Source organism: Trichosurus vulpecula, chromosome 1 (genome assembly GCF_011100635.1).
Source record: "Trichosurus vulpecula isolate mTriVul1 chromosome 1, mTriVul1.pri, whole genome shotgun sequence".
Classification (NCBI taxonomy): domain Eukaryota; kingdom Metazoa; phylum Chordata; class Mammalia; order Diprotodontia; family Phalangeridae; genus Trichosurus; species Trichosurus vulpecula.
This window is the reverse complement of record NC_050573.1, coordinates 524,717,082-524,736,559: the sequence shown is the minus strand read 5'-3', so window position 1 is coordinate 524,736,559 and position 19,478 is coordinate 524,717,082. Positions and strand designations below refer to the sequence as shown.

Below are 19,478 nucleotides of genomic sequence, written 5' to 3'. Positions count from 1 at the left end.
GAAGAAGGAAAGATTTATGAAGCTGGGCTCCATACTGGGGCTTGTGTACATTATGTTTTACATATCCAGGGCACAGCCAGGCAGCTCTCTCTGCCAGAGACACCTCAGGCGGCCATAAATATTAACCCTTAAGGCAGAGCTCAATAATTTACTGATTCTGTGGGCACAGAGGAAAGCTCATTTTGTCACCTGCTCCTAAAATTAAATGTAGGGAAAGGAATCCCTGCCGAGTTGGGCAAAGATCTCATCAACGGGCCCTGTGGCAACTGTGAAAGAGCTTGGAGGAGTGATTCCCTCGAGGGCTGCTTGGCCCGGACCTAGAAGCTCCCTGAGACAAGCCCTGATCAGTTTCTGTTCCCCCTTCCTATTCTAATTCCTTGTCATCCCTGTGTTTGTGGGGCCACTGGGCTGAAGAAGACACCAGAGCTGTCTTTAAAACCTGGCTGGAAATACTCAGTTCAAAGAAAGGAGATTTATTCTATTTCTTTTCTCCTCTCACCCACACCTTCTCACCTCCACCCTCATCCTCACCCACAAAGAACAAACCAGAGCCTATTTGTGAAAGTGCTCTGGAAACCGTAAAGCGCTTTGTGAATTTGGGGATGAGTATTAAAGTCTTAGTGGGAAAGCGGCTTTCTGGGGACTCTTCTCACATCTGGCTAGGCTAGCAGAGGGGTCAGTCACAGATTTTTTTTTAGCCCACTGGACCACTTAGATGGGACCAAAGAATGTCACTAGTCTATTCATTCCCTGACCCCAAGAATACCATTCCACACTATATACCCCATTACAGTTTTTAAAGTAACTTAATACAGGTTCTCTCACTCTTGCTCCTTCACAACTACAAGATAGGCAGGACAAGTATTATACATTTTACAGATCAGGAAAACAGATCTAAAGATGTAACTGGAAGAGTCTGTAACTGAGCCACAAACAGCTTCCTAACTCCTAGGCCCATGTCTCTTTTCCATTATACCAGCTAAGGCAGAGAGGGGTTCCTAACCTAGGGTCCATAAATTTGCTTTTTAAAAAATATTTTGATAACTGTATTTCAATATAATTGGTCTCCTCTGTTATTCTTTGAAAACATTATTCTGAGGTGTCCACAACGCTTCACCAGACTGCCAAAAGGTCCACGAAACAAAAAAGGTTAAAAACTCTTGAGAAAGGTAGGTAGATTGGGAAAAATACCAGAGACACCCCCCTTCCCCAAAAGAGTCTAGAGGCCCTAGAACACCTTCTTCTCTATCTGGAACTTGTCATCCTTGACCCAGCCCACCCTACTTGTAACCACAAGGAGCTTTCTTTTCATCAAAATCCAGAATCCCCATCCCTGCCCCCTCACCTCCCAGATGGTATTTCAGGTCTGAAAGCTCTCTATCCCTGGATCCCTTACACTACCAAATCACGCCGCCCCCCCCTTCCTAAGAAATGCCAGTCTCAGAGGTACTGATTCAGAGATGCCAGGCCCAGGTTGCAGGAACTCAGGCTAGGACAAGGAGGCCTTGATGAGAGGGAAGACAGGGCTGTGGGAATGAACAGCCATTTCAGAACCCCAGAACCTGAGTCAGCCAGCAAAAATCAGTCAACCAGAGGTCCTGGGGTTAACTGGTCATGAACTATGTTCTTCCATACAAGGAAACAGCCTCATCAGGTGCAGGCCAAATTCCCCATCTCTCATTAGGTGACCGGCTGATCAGCCAGCCGGCCAGCCACTCCTTCATTATTTATTATTGAGAGTCTGATGAGTATCCAGTACTGTGTTAGGTTGGGGGAAGGGGTGAGAACGTAAGGAAAAGAAGGTAAAAGGAGTGGTAGAGAGCGCCAAACAAAGGAAAAGCACTTTGTAGACCTTAAAAATACTCTAGAAATACTAGTTATTAGCATATTAGTTCTGGCGATGCCACTAACTAGCTGTATATCTCTGGGGCCCCTTTTCTCCCAAGCCTATCCCTATCCAGGCTTTTGTCCAGAATATTTTTTCTTTCTTTTTTTGGTCCAGACTTGTGATTTCAAAGGTGTCTGTAAGGAGCTCCCAGGTGATGAAACACCCTCCCCCAATTCAGATCAGTGCCTCCACAGCAACAAATCATCTCAGAGTACTTGGGGGTGTGTGTGTGTGTGTGTGTGTGTGTGTGTGTGTGTGTGTGTGTGTGTGTGTGTGTAGAGCACAAGCACTTGGGTTCAAATCCAAGTTGTACAAACTTCAAGCTGTCTCTCTATCACACCACACTGGCTCTCCTATTCAGTACTGTACTGAGAATAGCAGAAGCAAGAAAATGTGAGAAAAGCCAGAGAGAAATCCTGATAAATCTGCTCCCCTCAGGCTTTCCTCCTAGCCTGAGGATGGCTTTTGGTCAGAGAAAGAAAACATTCAGCCATGGTCAACATCACAGAGCAGCACAGAGCCAAACTGCTTGCTACTGGGGAACAGGGAAAACCCCTTCCTGCTGTTCATCCTGCTCACCCCCCCATCCCCGACCCTCTGGTTAAAGGGAAGATGAGTCGGAGGACTCAAGAGCTACAAGATCCCAGGAGACAGCGATTCCTTCCTATATTCCATCGCCCATACTGTCTTTGACTGAAGCCTCTGCTTTCTGGTACTGAGCCCCTCCCCACCTCCGTTGGCTCCCCTACTTCTTCTCTGGACTCCAAGATGCCTCAGGATACCAGGATCCCCACTCTGCCCCCTCGGCCTAGGAAAGATGGGAAGAGGAGGAACACTGACACTCAGGCTCAGGACGGGTCATTACCTTCATGGGAGTGGGCGGCCCACAGGTGCACCATCTGCAGGTTGCTGGGGGTAGGTGACCGGAAGGGAAGGTCAGAGGGCAAAGGGGCAGGGCTTCCATGGGGTGTGGAGGAGGTCCCTAGTCCGCTGGCCACAAACCCACCCAGGAAGGCCTCACCTGAATGGGGAAGGATGGAGAAAGAAGTCAGGGTTAGGCAGCAGGTTTAAGGCAGTTTAACCCAGAGTTCCCCTCCCACCCTCCCTATCCCATTCATTGCTCCAGCCTCTCTGGAGCAGCACCTGTCCCAATGGATGGGAATCTCCTTTTCTTTTTATCGTCATAGTTTATTCCCCCATCTGGCACATTCTACCAAACCTATCCAAATGCCAATCAATTCTTAACAGGACCGAACTTCGAGTCTCACGTTTGAAGCCCCCAATCCCCACCCCCACCCCTCCCAACCACTTTTCCTCGGTAATTCCTATCAACTATCAGGGACTCACCCATTCTGAAATTAGGGGACAGGGAAGAAGAGACAAAATGGCAAAATGATCACATAAGCCATATATTGCAATATTTCAGAGCCTACACAGAAGAACTGAAAAGGATTCTTGTTCTAGGACATCCCACTTAGACCACTTTAACAAGACCAAAGCAAAGAGACATTGGGAAAGGGACAGAGCTTCTGGGAGGCTCCAACTTTCCTCGTTTATTCATTCAACAACCTTTTATTAAGCACAGACCATATGCAAAGCAATGATCTAGGCAGGAGACTGAGGGAAGGGAAAATATTATGAAGACACTATTCCTGCTCTCACCAACTTTACAATCTAGTCAGGGGGGATAAGATGAGATATATATGCGATAGACAATACAAAGGTAGTCCAAGTGCCATGTGATAGATACAAACTATGTGCATTGGGAACCCAGAAGAGGGAAAGAAAAGTGCTTTCCAGCAGAAGTAAAAAGGGAAGCAATCACTGGAGGAGGTAGCATTTAAGCTATTTTCCCTAGTGCTTTAAGGGATACAAATTGCCACTCTCACAACCCTGTGAGACAGGCAATACAGGTACTGTTATCCCCATTTTACAGAAGAGAAAACCAAAGCTCAAAAAGATAAAAATGACTTGCCTATATAGAATCACACAGCTAGACTTTGAAATCAAGTTTTCCTAATTCCTCAAGTCTTTCTAATTTCACTCATGAAGAAGTGTGACATTTGAGAATGGGAAGAAAAACCTGGGAAGACTTACATGAATTGATGCAAAGTTAGGTGAAAGAACCAGGAGAACTTTGTACACAGTAACAGCAACATTGTAACAATGATCAAATGCAAGAGACTTAGCTACCAAGAGACTTAGCTATCCAAGATAATTCCAAAGAACTCTCTGGTGAGAGCACTGATGAACTCTGGGTACAAATTGAAGCATATTGCTTTGTACCTTTTTTTTGCTTTTTTGAAACATAGCTAATTTAGAAATAAGTTTTGCATGACTTCTCATGTTAAAAAAAAAGATTAGTCTAATTGCCTCCTTTTACAAGTACAGTTTGGTATTGAATAGTGAAAATGTCCAATAGCCAGCTGCAAATGCGAGTCAAGAACTCTGGAGAGAGGTCGAGAGATGTAGGAGTTGTCTGTATAGAGGTGAAAGTAGAAATCATTGGGAATGGAGGAAGAGAGCAGAGGGAGGAGAAGAGAGAGAGAGCTGGGGGCCTAGAAACAGACAGACCTTTGTTGAATGCCCATATTTAGGGGGCTGAAAGGTCAGGCCAGGAAGGGAGGGGGCACACTGGCTCCTACCACCAAACCTAACAGAATCTGGTAAGGGCTTTCAACATAAGCCGTTACTCTCCTTCCAGCCCTCCTCCAACAAAAGGAACAGGGACTCTTCTGTTCTTGGATGGTCGGTATGTTTTAATCAAGCTGTGGGGAGAAGGCAAGCTTGCCCTTTGGCCAGGGTGGAAAGGGGGCATCTGAAACCTGCTAATGAGCTAGCTGCTGGGTCTGTAGGTCATTTTCCTGGGAAAGCCTCAGCAGATGCAGAAGTGGTTTGGTTAAGCAGGGAAGGTGGGGAAAACAGGCTTGGCGTCAGTCTGCATGACCCTTTTGCTGAGCATAGAATAAAAATGCAGAGCAAAAACATAAGGAGAGAAAAGTTGACCATACCCCTGCCCTCTCTTTACCCCCAACTGACCACACCTTCCTCTATTGCTCGTTTAACTCCTCCTTTACTCCCTTCAGTAAAGCTAGCTAAGCAGAAACATTTGTCTAGAAAGCAATACCAATGAGCTATATCAAGTATGCCTATTGGGGATGGCTACTGGTGCCCTCTCAAGGGTTTAACTGGAACTTCCTCTTTCCCAGGATCCCCCTCTTTCCCATTCTGGGAACCCCCAGGGGTAGACCTGAGCAACCCTATGAAAAAGCTCAAGGCTTAAAGAAATGAGACTGAAAAAAAAAAAAAGAAATGAGACTGAACCTAAAAAACAAAATAAAACACACTAGGCTTAAAGGGAGAACAAAGGTGAACAGAACTTGGACTGGGCTATTACTTCCACCAGCTCAAGAGCCCTTGGCTACCTTCTTACCCTCTGTGGGTAGCAAAAGTTCCCTGAGAATGTTGCAGGCTACCACTAGTGTTCATGGACCTGAAAATTCTTTCATTCTAAGTCAGACTTAAAGCAAGTCTAAGGGAAAAGAGAAAAATTAGAAGTGGTTGCTATCCAACTGAATTCTTCTTTGTACCTGCCCTTTATATTCCTCATACGTACTCTATAATCAGCCCCCTTTCTCCCCTCCACTGTCCCCATCCAACAGTAGAAGGCGCTCCCAATGTCCAGCAGCAGATCTCACCCCCTATTTCCCATTGTAGAGACCTGCCTGCTAGACAGAAAGACTCCATGACTGGCCCACTCCTGTAGTGCTGTGGCCCCATCGGCTGGCTCCGGGGGCATTACCAGGGGCAGGTGTCCATCCAGTAGCAAGCAGGGCAGACAGCTGTTGGGGAGGGCAGCCCGAGCAGCCTACTCTGTGCCCAGGGTGGGTAAAATCAGGAATCCGAGGCGACAGCTTCCTCCTCCCCCTGCCCCTGACAGGCCCACTCCGGAAGCCAGAAACCAGTACCCAGCAGCCAGCAGCCCTCAAAGTTTGCACAATCAGTTACATAAACCTCCCCATGGTCTTCCCTTCCTCCGACACAGCCCAAAACAGATGTGGCCTGTCAGCCTCTCTGGAGGCCCCCACTTCTTGTGAAATATGTCTAACCACCAACGTCATATATGTATAGCTCCTATGACTGCCTTTTGATAGATGACCATGTCAAGCGGGAGGGGATACCATGATGGGAGAGAAACAGCCTGGCTGGGGGCAGGTGCCCGGATGCCACCAACGGCTCTAGCCAACCAAAGACGGTTCTGAGGGCCCCAGTGAAGGCTGCCCCTACTCCTAGGGTCAATGACACCAGCTCCCCAAGTCCTTGGGTAGAGGCTATCCAATTTGTGACCCACCCTAATCTGAAACAACTATAGGGATCTCACCGTTAAGGAGAAGGGGGAAGGAGGACAACCTAAGCCCAAGAGAAAAATCCTCTTCCAGGAAGAGGTTCCTGGTTTAATCCTCTGCTGTCTCTTAAGATCAAACTACTCCTGTCCAGGAGGCACAACAGCAAATGAACACTGCTATGGGCTTGTTAGAGAAGAGAAAAGCATTCCAGGCACAGGGAAGGATTTCCAGATGAACCTAGACTAGCCTAAGTATTATACATACATACAAAGCATAAGCTTTAGAAGAGATTGGTCAAGCCAAGAAGGCCCCAGTACTAGATAAAGAAAAATTAAAACCAATGATAGGTATCCCCCAGTATAAACACTTGGCTCTTATACATTTATCATATTCTACCTTCAATGCAAATTATTTATGTCTATGTCTTGTCTCCCCTTCTAAACCATAAAATCCTTAAGGGTAGGATGCTACCTTACATAAGGTTGTACCCACCTCAGGCAAACACAATATATTAAATTCTGAATGAACCAATTTGATAATACAAGGAATGAAGCACTTTGCAAACTGTAAAGCACACTATAAATATGAGCTATAACCCAAAGCCTGATGCTTAAAGCCCAATTAAGGTAGGAGTTTATATGTAATATTCTAAGACAGCAGCACCTAGTGGTTATGTGTAGTACTGTAAGTCAGCTCTATTTGGTATTTTTAATATGGGGATGATATTTTGTGAATGTTCCCTGCCCTGATTATAGTAACAGAAAACTACAACACTCCATTTTCCATCAGCATCTCAGCATAGTTTTGACTCAATGCAACACCATACCCTACCCAGGATAAGCTGATCACCAGAAATCTTATCTCCATGCAGATTTATTGAGATTTTGATACTCAACACCTTCTCAACTCACCCTTAGTGGCCTCTTCCCCTCTGATTAGAGGGATAAAGGTCAGAGCATTAAATTCCTCCCAAAGCCTTCCCTTAAAGAGGGCACATAACTCCATTTTCCATCAGTAGCTCAGCTTGCCCAGACTCCAAAGAACACCATGTCAGGCGCATGCACCCCAACCCCCACCCCACCCCAACACATCAGTTTTCAGTTTCCTTTCACGTCTCATTTTCATTCATCAGACTGTAAGCTCCTCAAGGGCAGGGACCATGTTTTTCTCATTTGTATCCCAAGCAGCTAAGCACAGGGCCTGGCATATAGTAGGTGCTTAATAAATGTTGATTAATATTCCAGGAAATCTAGTCTATATCTTTTCAATTCGGATTTTGTAAATATAATCACATAAAAAGGCAGAGGGTAGCCTTAGAGCTGCCAGAGCAGAATGAGGAATTGCATCAGATGAGAGGAAATTACTATGGTTTTGAAGTCCTTAGAAATCCAGGAAAATGCTACAAAATGTTTCCAGTACTACTTCAATGCCCTGCCTGCCAGGAGGGCAAGTTACATATTAACCTCTTCTTTGCCAGAAAGCTTTCAATGGGTCATAAGAGATTTCTCCCTTATCAACTCCTAATATATCTTGCCCAGTCCACGGCCAATTACCAAGAGGTGGCTATCCTCTTCATAATTCCAATTCAGATTTTCTCTATCTCCCAGTTCCCCACTCCCTCCCTCATTAGTGTATGCAGACGCTTTTAGATACTGTTATACAAGTCCTATGTCAAGCTGTAAGGGAGAAAGTTAAAAAAAAAAATTTAATTACCTGTAGGGCTGCTCCTCTGCACTGAGAGACAGACTCTGGAAATAGCCTTCCTTGTCCATATCCCAGAGTTACATGGAAACCAAAAACCCTGGATGGATGCTTCCCAGAAAGAAAGACAATGAGAAAGACTTGCCCTTATGGACCAAGTCAGAGAGACCAAAGTTATAATCCTCATTTATTGACCTTAAAAAAGTCCATCCGTTCCACAGAGTCTAAAGTTGGGAATACTGTCCCTTGCCTCACTCACAGAAGCTTAGTTTTCTTCAACACCCATCTCTCTCGAGTCATCTCCTACAGGAGTCCTTTCCTGACCCCCACCCTAGACATTAGTGTTTTTTGTATCCTCTCCTAGTAGACTATTTCATTTTTTGTCTTTGCATACCAGGCCCCTAGCAAAGGACCCTGTACATTAATAATAAACAGCTAGCTAATATGATAGATACGGCTCTGTGACTGGCCTTAGGAAGACCAGAATTAAAATCTGAGTTCAAATCTCAAACACTTATCTGTGGGACTCTGGGCAAGTCATTTAACATAGATATATATATATGTGTGTATATGTATGTGTATATATAAATATATATGTGTCTGTGTGTATAAACATAGATGCAAAGATGTGATGGGGGGAAGGGAGGGTACAGTAGCAGCTGGGGGGAAGGTGGATATCAGAAAAAGCTTCATGTAAAAGGTGGCCCTTGAGCTGAGTCTTAAGAGAAACCAGGTATTCCAAGAGGCAGATGAGGAAGGAGTACTTTCCATGCATGGGATACAGCCAGGTCAAAGGAGGAGATGGGAGATGAGATCATCACCACCTTCATCACCAAGGTCAATTTTATTTCTCCTCTAACTACCACTTCAGAATATGTTTCTAATGTCCCATCATTCCCAAACCCAAACATGGCCTGCCTCAAGAAGAAGGAAAATGTGCTGTGGAATCAGGTATGGGGGAGTTTCTGTGGCCTCCCTTTGTACCAGAGCTCTGGCCCATCCTACCTAACATCCTACTCCCTCAAGCCTCTCAGAGTGCTCATAGCTTTGCTACACATGGACCAAATCTCCACGGATTACTGCAGAATCTCGGTGCACTACTGTGCCCAAAACCTAACAAGATGTCAACTCCACTGATCCCCATCATCAAGGCAAAGGGATATCTCTCATCTGTAAACTCTCATAGCATCTCTTCCAAACCTTTTTCTTATGTACTCCGCATGTGTCAATATACTTGTCACATAATATTGCATACTATAGCTAGGTGTTTCTCATCTTATTTCTGACCTAGACTGTAATGTCCATCAGGGCAGGAACCATTCCTTTGTAAACTGCATCTTCCCCAGTGCCCAACACAGTACTCTGTTAAAATACTTAGGAAATGTTCGTTTAATTAACTCAACACACACCTATCCCCAGGGATGTGTGACTTGCCAAGCACATCTCTGTTGTTAATGCCCTTGTCCCTAGGGTTGGTTCTGGGTAATTTCTCCAAAGGTCAGACATTAAGTTACTAAGTATACCATGCCAAAACCATGACTGGTGGAAGTATACCATGTCAGATACAGATATTTGTCCAGAGCCATCCCTCCCAGGGCCATTACCTATAGCCTGAAGAAGGCTTTCATTGGTTTCTTCCCCATTATTTACCTTTTCCCTCCGACTCTCTATTTCTCTTCTCTCTCTCACTGCCTATGAGAAGAATCTGCCTAGTGTGGATACAGATACTCAAGCAAATGTCACCTGCTTGAATGCCCAAGGATTGGGGAGGGGAGCCAAGTCAGTAAAAGTGGGAGGAGTGGATCTGAGAATGGAAAGGATAATCCAAAAATGAGATCCATGATAAAAGCATAACTAGAAAACTGAGAATTAAAGGATTGGAGAGAACAGCCAAAGTAAGCAATGTGTTAATTATATGTAAATGTAGCTGAGGAAGGGAGCGCATTACTATTACTACCCCCTAAACACACACACTCTCTGCCTTTCCCTCCTCCCGCTCCCCTCTGGCTGGGTCACCGATTTTAATAGGCGTCCTTAGAGGGCTATTCCCCCTACTCTCTGCCAGATCTACTCCCTCTCTCTTCAATTCTGCCTTCCTTTCCTCCTTCAGTATTAGCCCATGTTCCAGAGGCCTAGGAGACTGACTCAAAGAGCTGACCTTGACTAATCAGGCTGCCCAGTCAGGAATATACCAATGAGTTCTGCCTCTCACTAGTCACTACATGTGGGCTTTCTAATTAAAAAGCCTTTCGATGTTTATCAGTTCTCTCTACCTTCCCCTCTCCCCCAGGAATGGAAGAACCTTCTTAAATTTGATCTGTTTGCCAGGCCTCATAGAACAAGGGTTCTTTAATCTGGTATCCGCAGACCTTTCCCCACCCTTATGAATAGATGTCAGGAGGGCTATCTGTGAATTTAGATGAGGAAAAATGACATCTTTACTTTCACTAACGTCCCACTGAAATTCAGCTTTTCCTTTCAATGTAAATGTAAGTATTCTAAGAAGGGACTTACAGGCTTTTTCAGATTGCCAAAGGGGTCCAAGGAACAAAAAAGCTTAAGAACCCCTCCGGTTCTGGTATTTCTACTGCCTTACAGCAAGAAGCCATAGACTATGATAACTGCTTATGTTTCTGACACCGTTATTTAAGTCATGACAACTTTGCCAAACAGGAACTCCCTGGGATGGGGCTAGAACACCTGGAAGCAAATCCAGGGACGGGATTACCCATTCAACAAACAGATAGTAAGTGCCTAAAAAGCACCAGGGAACACAAAATAAATAGGCCCTGCCCACAAGCAGCTTAAGTACTTGTGGGGTTGGATGGGGGGGGGGGGAGGGAAGATGAATGCTATAAAAACATAAGTAAATAAAAGCAATTTTCAAGAGGGAGAGTGCTAAGAACTTAGGGGGTGGGTTTGGGGAAATCCGGATAAGGCGGTGAGGGTAAGGACACTGGATTCAGAGCTGGGGCTTGGATGCTACTAGTTCTGTGTGATACTGGGCAAATTACTTAATATTTTTGTGCTTCAGTTTTCTCATCTGTAAAATGACTCTAGAGTCTTTTCCAGTTAACTGGAGTAGTGGTTTAAGAGCACTGAGCTAGCAGACAACTAGTTCAAATCTCGCCTCTGATAATAGTTGTGTGACCCTGGGGCAAGTCATTTGACTAATGTCTGCCCCATTTTCCTCACCTGTAAAATGGGGATTATAATAAGCACCCCCCTCCCAGGGTCATCGTGAAAATAAAATGAGATAACGTTTGTAAAATGCTTTGCAAAACCTTCAAGTGCTATATGAATACTGGTTTATTTCTAGCACTAAATCCTATGGAAGACCTCTAATAGGAAGTGGCACCTTAGAGACGGTATCTTCTGGGGAACCCCGGAACTTGGCCTAAGAAGACCTTGGTCCAGTCCTAGAGCCACTTTAGTATCTGTGTGGTTTGGGGCAGTTCACTTCCCCCCTTATGGGGCCTCAGTTTCCCTGTCTATCAAATGAGAAGACTGGACTACTAGGTCCTCAAGAGATTCAGTCACAGGGCTGCACTTGAGGACCTAGAGGGTCATATGTGGCCTCGAGGCCAAAGGTTCCCCACCCCTGGACTAGACAGTTTCTAATCAATTCTGTGACTCTATAAAGATCTAGGCCTAGACGCTCCTCTGGAGAATCAATATGGAAATCCAGAGGGAGGAGACAGGGCCATTGTTAAATGGAATATTTGAAATTCTCTGGGGCTTTTCTGAAATTCCAATTCTTTTCAACTTAAAAAAAAGGGGGGGGGAGCAAAATCCAAGTCTCTCCAAAAAAGTCAGGAAGTGGATTTGGTGGCTGAACTGGTGCCTCTCTTCTCTCTGATACACAGCAGTTATTGGCCAGTTAACAAAGAATTATCGTGAATACAGAGAACCAGGGTTTGATTTTCCAAGAAATGCTCTACTCAGCAATTAGATGTATTTATTTATTCAACAATAAAACTATACTGAACATAATTGAATCTTTCCTCGATTATTCAGAAGTGACTTCTGGATCACCTGGCTGGGCTTCTGTTTCATCCTCTGTCTAATGAGGGGGTTGGACCAGATGACCTTTGAGGTACTGCCCAACTCTAAAGGGATGATCCTAGGCTCTTACAAGGTACCTCCAGGTCCATCATTATAAACATAAACTTTCACTGTAAAGAGCAGCCAATGTACAAAGGTAGGAATTATAAAATGTAAGAGCTGAGAAGGACCTCTGATGACATCTAAGTCTAATCACCTCATGTTACAGATGAATAAACTGATTCATGAGAAGGGGAGTGACATGGCCAGGTTCGCAAGAATTCTAAAAACTAATGCCTTCTATATTCCTAGTACAGTAAAACACGCTTAAGAAGCGCTTTTTGGGGGAGGGGAAGGAACAAGCATTTATTAAGTACCCACTATGTTCTAAGAATTTACAAAAGATTATCTCATTTGATCTTCATAGCAACCCTGAGAGGTGGGTCATTTATTATCCCCATTTGAGGAAACTGAGGCAGACAAGTTAAGTGACTTGCCCCAGGGTCACACAGCTAGTACTTAAGGGAGGCTATAAACTCAGGATTTCCTGACTATAGGCCCAGCCCTCTATTCACTGTACCTCCTAGCTTCCGTGATGTACAAAGTATTTGAGGGGCAACTAAGACCTTACCAGAAATTGAGGTGAACTTACGTGGCAGGTCCATAGCATACCTGAAAATTTTAATTTTTAAATAATTCTTCCAGAAACATAAAAATTCTACCACATATAAACTAGAGCTCCACAGCACCCATACATAACACTCCCAGCCTCACCCTTCCACTGACTACTCTTAAGATTTACTGTTACTCCCTAGACCAAAACTCCCTATCCTGGTTTCTGCTCCCTGTGGTCCTTTGTCCTTCCTTCTCGAAGAGGACCATAACATCAGGAAGGTGATGCCATGACTAGCAAGTGAACTGGATTTTAATGAGGGGCCCTTATTTGTTATTCAGCCCAATTATAACGTAACCTTCTACAAGTCAGGAAATGTTTCATTTTTTTATATTTGTATCCCCAGCTCTGCAGAGTTCCTAGAATGGAGTAAGTGTTTAATAAATGCTTTTTCATTCATCCTTCCTTTCTTTCCTTCAAAGGTAGCATATGTTAGTGGGAGTTCTCAATTCCAATGGCCTCAAGCAGCTACCTCCAGGTTGGACAGGGACCCTAGAGACTGGATGTCACACACGCTACATTATTCCCTAGAATCTGGACAAAAGGGACCCAGGCATAAGAACCCTATCTTGATTTCAATATAGTCTAACTAAGCCCCGTCATGAACAAGAGCTAATGTCTTTCTTCCTTGTATCCAGAGCAAGGGGTACTGGTAACAACTTAAGGACTTCAGCAATCTAGGGTTCAGTCTCCCTTTTAACAATATCTGAGCTCTAAGTTCCTTTCCCATCCTAAATCCTAAGAACCTTTTTATTTAATTGAATTTTTATTTCGAGATAAGGGTTGTTGCCATCCCTGTTGATGCCTGGTGGCCCTTTTAGGAGAAAGGCGAGTCCCAGTCAAATATTTATTGGATATGGCAACCCTAGATTATGGAGACCAGTGGCCCAGAAAAACCAGAATGCTATAAATCATAGGATCAGGAGCTGGAAGGGTTACTTAACCTCTCATCTGATTGATGAGGAAAATGAGTCTCAAGGAGATGGAATTACTTACTTGCCCAGGGTCGCAAAGATAGAAGTAAAAACCTGACTTCAAAATTGAGTCTTTTGATTTTTTTCTACTACTTTAGTCTTCTAGCAGGCATAGGTAACAACTCATATTACATAGACCCTTTAATGAATGAATGAAAAAACATTTATTAAAGGTTACACTTAAGTTGCTAAGCACTCTGCTAAACTTTGGTGATACAAATAATGAATATGAGATCTTTGACCCTGAGGAGTTCATATTCTAACCAGATAAAACAACCCAGGAAGTGATAGCCAAGGGCCTTAGATCTAAGGATTTACCGGGAAGATAAGTTTATCCATGGGACAATCAATCAATTGACACACCCTTCCCAGAAGCAAATGTAATTACAACCAGTATTATATCACAGGAAGGTTTACAAAGAGCTTTTACACTTTCATTCATTTCACGGTACAAAGGATTTCTGTGCTCAAAGCAAAAGTTTTTGGGGAGGGGGGTGGAGGTGGTAAGGTGGTATTGTGTCCAGAAGCTAGGCAGGTGGCACGATTGTGGAATGGTGGACAGTGGGTGGATGACTGGATGGGCTTGAGGCCAACCAGCAACAGAGGACTCTCGATATACTCAGTCCCCAGTAAAGAGCTCCAGAGCCTGAGCTTCAAAGTTGAATTAACAATAGTGATGCCAAAAAGTGAATAAATGAAGTAATGGAAATACTTTTAAAAAAAAATGCACCAGAGAGAAGTTCAGAAGGAAGCACAATCAAGACAATTTTGAAAGTAATGTGCGCAATTTATTATATAGTTTGTTTTTAAAAAGCAAATAGTATGAAATGGAGATTCATGGTTTCATATAGAATCCTCTTTTTGTGTGTCTGGCTGCGTATATGGAAATGCTCTTTCAAAAAAAACTTTTTTTGGTGTTCAAGTTCAGAACAAAAAACATTTTTAAATGAAGAACCATTTTAAATTTATTGTATACTTAAAATATAAGAGATTCTCAGTTTCATATACAATCTATATTTATTCTTTTTATGAGGGCATGATCATGGTTTTTGGTGTACGTCAAATTCTTAATAATAAAATGTTTAAGAAAATAAAATTGGGGAAATATATGAAAAGAAAATATATACCCTCAACCTGGGAAATATATCCTATTGGACTTTCCACGTCCAAGAACTAGAAGGGAGTATTCCAAAGACTGGGTTAACAACACTTCTCCAACACAAAGTAGCTGGATGAATTCTCTCAGGACAGCTCATTTGCCTTTCTCCCTTGGTGGCCCCCGCACCCGTCCCCCAAACACTTAAGGTCACTCACAGCCCAGACTGGGATCCACTGGTGATAGCCTTACTTGGCCAGGTTGGTTTCTCAGCCTGCAGACGCTCCAGCTGTTTCTGTCTCCTACATGCTCCATGTCTTCCAAAGGTGGGTGCATCTCACTTATTTTAGGTACTACCAAAAAGCAACCGAAGAATCCCCTCCACAAAGCTTTAGGTAGGAGCATTATAGTCCTCCCTACATAAGCACTAAAGCACTCAGCCAGGAGTTTTCTCACCCCACTGATTAGATTACTCATTCAGCCAACTCATTAGTACATTTTTAGGAACAAGGCCAGTGCCCACCACACCCAAGACACCGAGAGCTACAAACCCTGCTCATTTAATGTGAGCTGAGCCTCTGACCAGGCCTATTCTCTCTCCACCTTCGCCTAGAAGGAATAAGGTCTGGTTTTCTCCAAGGACCATGCAGAAACCTTGTACTCTATGGTACCAAGAATTCCTACAACTCCTCACATGCAATATTCCATCCCCCTCCCCAACCATGCCTCTACCTCTTGGAGTCACTGGTTTCCTTCTTGACTCCACTCAAGCTTCATCTTCTGAAAAAGACTTTTTCCTGGTCTCTGTTAGCTAGCACCCTACTCCCCCTTCCCCAAGAGGACCTTGAATCTGCTTCATGTTACTTATATGCTCTATGTACATATATATATATGTATATATCTCCATGTTATTTCCCTTTAGACCAGATTATTTCCCACCCACTGAAGTCGTCCAAATTTCATCATGCCCTCCAGAAAGTCATCATTATCAGCCCTCTTCAGTACTCCCCGCCTGTGGCCCCTCCCTCCCTCTGATTGGACACAGTGGAGCATGGACAGTGGAGATTCCAGATCCCACTTGAGGAGGGTACCCAGAGCAGCAATTTCATCATTCCTCCCCAGACAGAACTCCTTCAGACTTTCCTCATGTGCTCCACACTCCCCATCCCTTTACAGCCTCCTTTTATATGGTATCTTCCCCCATGGGAGTTCCTTGAGAGCAAAGATCATCTTTAGTCTTTTCTTTTTGGACCTCCAGTATTTAGCACAGTGCCTGAAATACAGCAGGCCCTTAATAAACAGACAGGTTAACAGACTGACTACAGCAGGCCCTTTAATTAAATCCAAACTTCACAGAATAAATCCCCTTAATACAAGGATTTGTTCTGTGAAAATTAGATTCAAAAGGCCGTACCCGAGGACCTAGAAGGCCACATGTGGACTCAAGGCTGCAGGTTCCCCACCCCTGGAATAGACTCTAAGCTCCTCAAGGGCCAGGACTGGGACTGCTTCGACCCCAGTGCCTGGCTGTGAGAGACTGGTCAGACAGTTCGACCTAATCATGATGCATGAATCGCCACTTGGCATCCGTACAGACATCAAACGACAGGGAGCTTTCTGCCAAAGCAACCCATTCCATGTTGGGCCAGCTGTAATGGCTAGGAAGAGTTTTCTTATCTGGCCTTTCTTAAGGCTAGTACTTTATTCAGAGATTACCTACCACTTAAACACACGTGTGTATATGTATATGATACTGTATATAGTACATGTAATACATAATTATATATATCATACATAACTATACATTATATATCATGATATACTATTTACCATAGAGATTTATTATATAGTCATATCATCACACACAGCATGATATAAGAGGATATTTATGCTATATTGTGTATAGTATCCTAGCATAATATATAGATTTATACTATATGTGACATAATGTAGAGTATACATTTGATATCTACTACATCTGCTGATACGGTACAAATGGGAAGTAACGGGGGGGGGGATATGTATACATATACATATATATCTTTCATGTACATAGCTGTTTGCATGTTGTCTCCCCTATTAGAATGTGAGCTCCCTGAGGTCAAGAACCGTGTTTCTGTCGGCCCTTACAGCATGTGGTAAACAGCAGGGCTTAGAATCAGTGCCTTCCCTACTTTTGCTCTCCCTTCCTTCTTCACTCTCTACCGTTTGGATGCCGACCTCCCTCATTATGTGACTGAAACGGCACTCTCCAAAGCTAGGAAATTAAAGATCCTGTCTTCATTGCCACATCCAATGGCTTTTTCTCCATCTTCATCCTCCTTGACTTCTCCGAAGCCCCTCTCCCCCTTGACATTCTTTTCTCTCCAGATCTCTGTGACATTATTCTCCTGGTTCTCCTCCTACCTATCTGGCCACTCCTCAGTTTCCTTTGCTGCATCTTCATCCGGGTCGTGGTACCAAGCATGGCTGTCCACAGGGATCTGGATCTATCTTGGGCCCTCTTCTCTTCTCCCTCTATACTATCTTGCTTGGTGATCTCCCCAATTCCTGTAGATTCAATTATTCACCTCTATGCTTGTAATTCTCAAATCTTCTTATCCAGCTGGTTGCTATTAGCATTCATCTCCAACTGCCTATCAGACATCTCAAAGGGCTTGCTGGGCACTTTTCTGGGCTGGTCATCCACCTACGGTGCCCACCTGACTCACCCAAGTCTCACCTGTGGCTCCAAGAAGCTATGCAGCAGCCACACTCTGCAGGTAGCGGGCTAAACCAGGTGGAGGGTAACTGACAAGCCTCAAAACTATCAGTAAGTTGGGGGGGAGGGGAGTGCCATCCCAAGCACGTGAAAACTTCCCCCAGCACAATGTGTGGATGAGAACAATTTATTGCAGTGGCCGTACAGGTGGCTGAAGCAGGCACTGTGGAATGCTTAGAGCTTGACCAGACATTGAAAACGCCAAGGTCGCCCGCTGAACCCCAAGCCACTGCCAGTCATCCTGACTTTTGTCTTACCACCGGACTTCACTGACTCAGGGAGAGAGAGTGAGGCTAATGACTTTGTCCAACTCTGCCTCACTTAAAATCTGATTCACGAAGGAGACATCACCTATGAAGTCCCTGGTCATCTTCAAAAATGAAGGACCAACCACAACAGACATCTCAAGCTAGAAGTCTCACCAACATCTTTCCAAAACTGAACTCATTGTCTTTTCCCCAAAACCCTCCCCTCTTCCTAACTTCCTTACTGCTGTCAAGGCCACCACCATTCTTCCAAGCCACTCCCCACGCTCTCTCTCACTCTTTACACCCAATCTGGTACCTACTAGCATCTCTAAACATCTATGCCGCCTTGTCTATTCTGACACTACAGGCCTACCCTCACCTCACACCTGGACTATTTCAACAGCCTTCTGATTGGCCTGATGCCTCAAGTCTTTCCCCACTCCAGTCCTTCCTCCAAAGAACTCAAAGTGATCTTCCTGAATCACAGGTCTGACCACATCACTCCCCTAATCAATAAACTCTAGTGGCTCCCCTTTGCTTCCAGGATCAAATATAAAATGCTCTGTTTGGCATTTAAAGCCCGTCCTAAACCTGTGCCCTTCCTACATTTCCAGTCTTCTTATCCCTTACTCCTCTCTAGTGAATCCAATTCTGTGAATTTTTTTTTTTTGCTTTTTTTGGCAGGGCAATTGAGGTTAAGTGACTTGCCTGAGGTCACACAGCTAGAACATGTGTCACATGTCTGAGGTTGGATTTGAACTCAGGTCCTCCTGACTCCAGGGCCGGTGCTCTCCCCACTGTGCCACCAAGCTGCCCCTAAATTCAGTGAATCTAACCTTGCTGTTCCTAGAAAAAGGGGCTCCATTTTCCAAATCCTGGCCTTTGCACTGATTATTCCCCATACCTGGTACACTGTCCCTCCTCATCTTGGTCTCCCGGCTTCCTTCAAATCTCAACTAAAAGCCTGACAAAAAACCAACCAAACAAACAAAAGCCCCTTTCTATCCCCTCAATTATTAGTGTCTTCCTCACCCCATCCGCAGGTTATCTCTAATTTTCTAGGTGTATATATCTTGTTTGTAGAGGGTAAACTCCTTGAGGGTAGGTACTGGGTTGTTTGTGGGGGAGCTGCCTTTCTTTTTGTGTCCCTACTGTTTAGCATTGTACTTGGAACCCTTTAAAAATGTTTACTGACTTGACTCATTGGTTACAACTATCATTTGTGTTAAGGGCCACTGCGTCCTAGAAGCATACAAAGTCAAAAATTAAAACAGCCCTGCTTTAAAAGAACTCACATTTCATTGGGGAAACAAATACACAGAACAGGAAATGTAACAGTAATTTCCAGATGGGGAAAAGTATTAGACCAGGATCAGGCTTGCTTGTCAGAGGTAGTAACTGAGCTGAGCTTTGAAGGAAGCCAGGGATTCTAAAGAGGGAACGCATTCCAGGCATGAGGGACTGCCTGGGCCAAAGACAAGGAAAGAGGAAGTGGAATGCTGGGTGACAACAAGAAAGCGAATCTGGCTGGAACAGAGAATGCTGGGAGAGCAAGTAGTTTGCAGTAAATCTAGAAAGGTAAGTGGAAACCAGATCGTGAAGGATTTTAAAAGCCAAACAAAGGAGTTTAGGGCTCAGAATAGAAGGATGAGTTATCACCACCACTTCTGTGGTTGTTCAGTTGTTTCAGTTCTATCGACTCTGACCCCAGTTAGGGTTTTCTTGGCATTAATACTTCGGTGGTTTG

The 19,478-nt window shown here is 44.2% G+C and overlaps 1 protein-coding gene across 4 annotated transcripts in view; it reads right to left on the bottom strand.

The window, feature by feature from the left end:
- TNRC18 (trinucleotide repeat containing 18) overlaps positions 1 to 19,478 on the bottom strand; it is a 153,099-nt gene that overhangs the window by 98,583 nt on the left and 35,038 nt on the right. For 2 of the 4 annotated variants that reach the window (XM_036741224.1, XM_036741225.1), the window contains exon 2: positions 2,754 to 2,909. The exons of the other annotated variants lie outside the window; for them this stretch is intronic. In XM_036741224.1, coding sequence (XP_036597119.1) covers positions 2,754 to 2,909 — 156 coding nt within the window. The remainder of the gene's footprint in view (positions 1 to 2,753; positions 2,910 to 19,478) is intronic. 4 annotated transcript variants of the gene reach the window in all.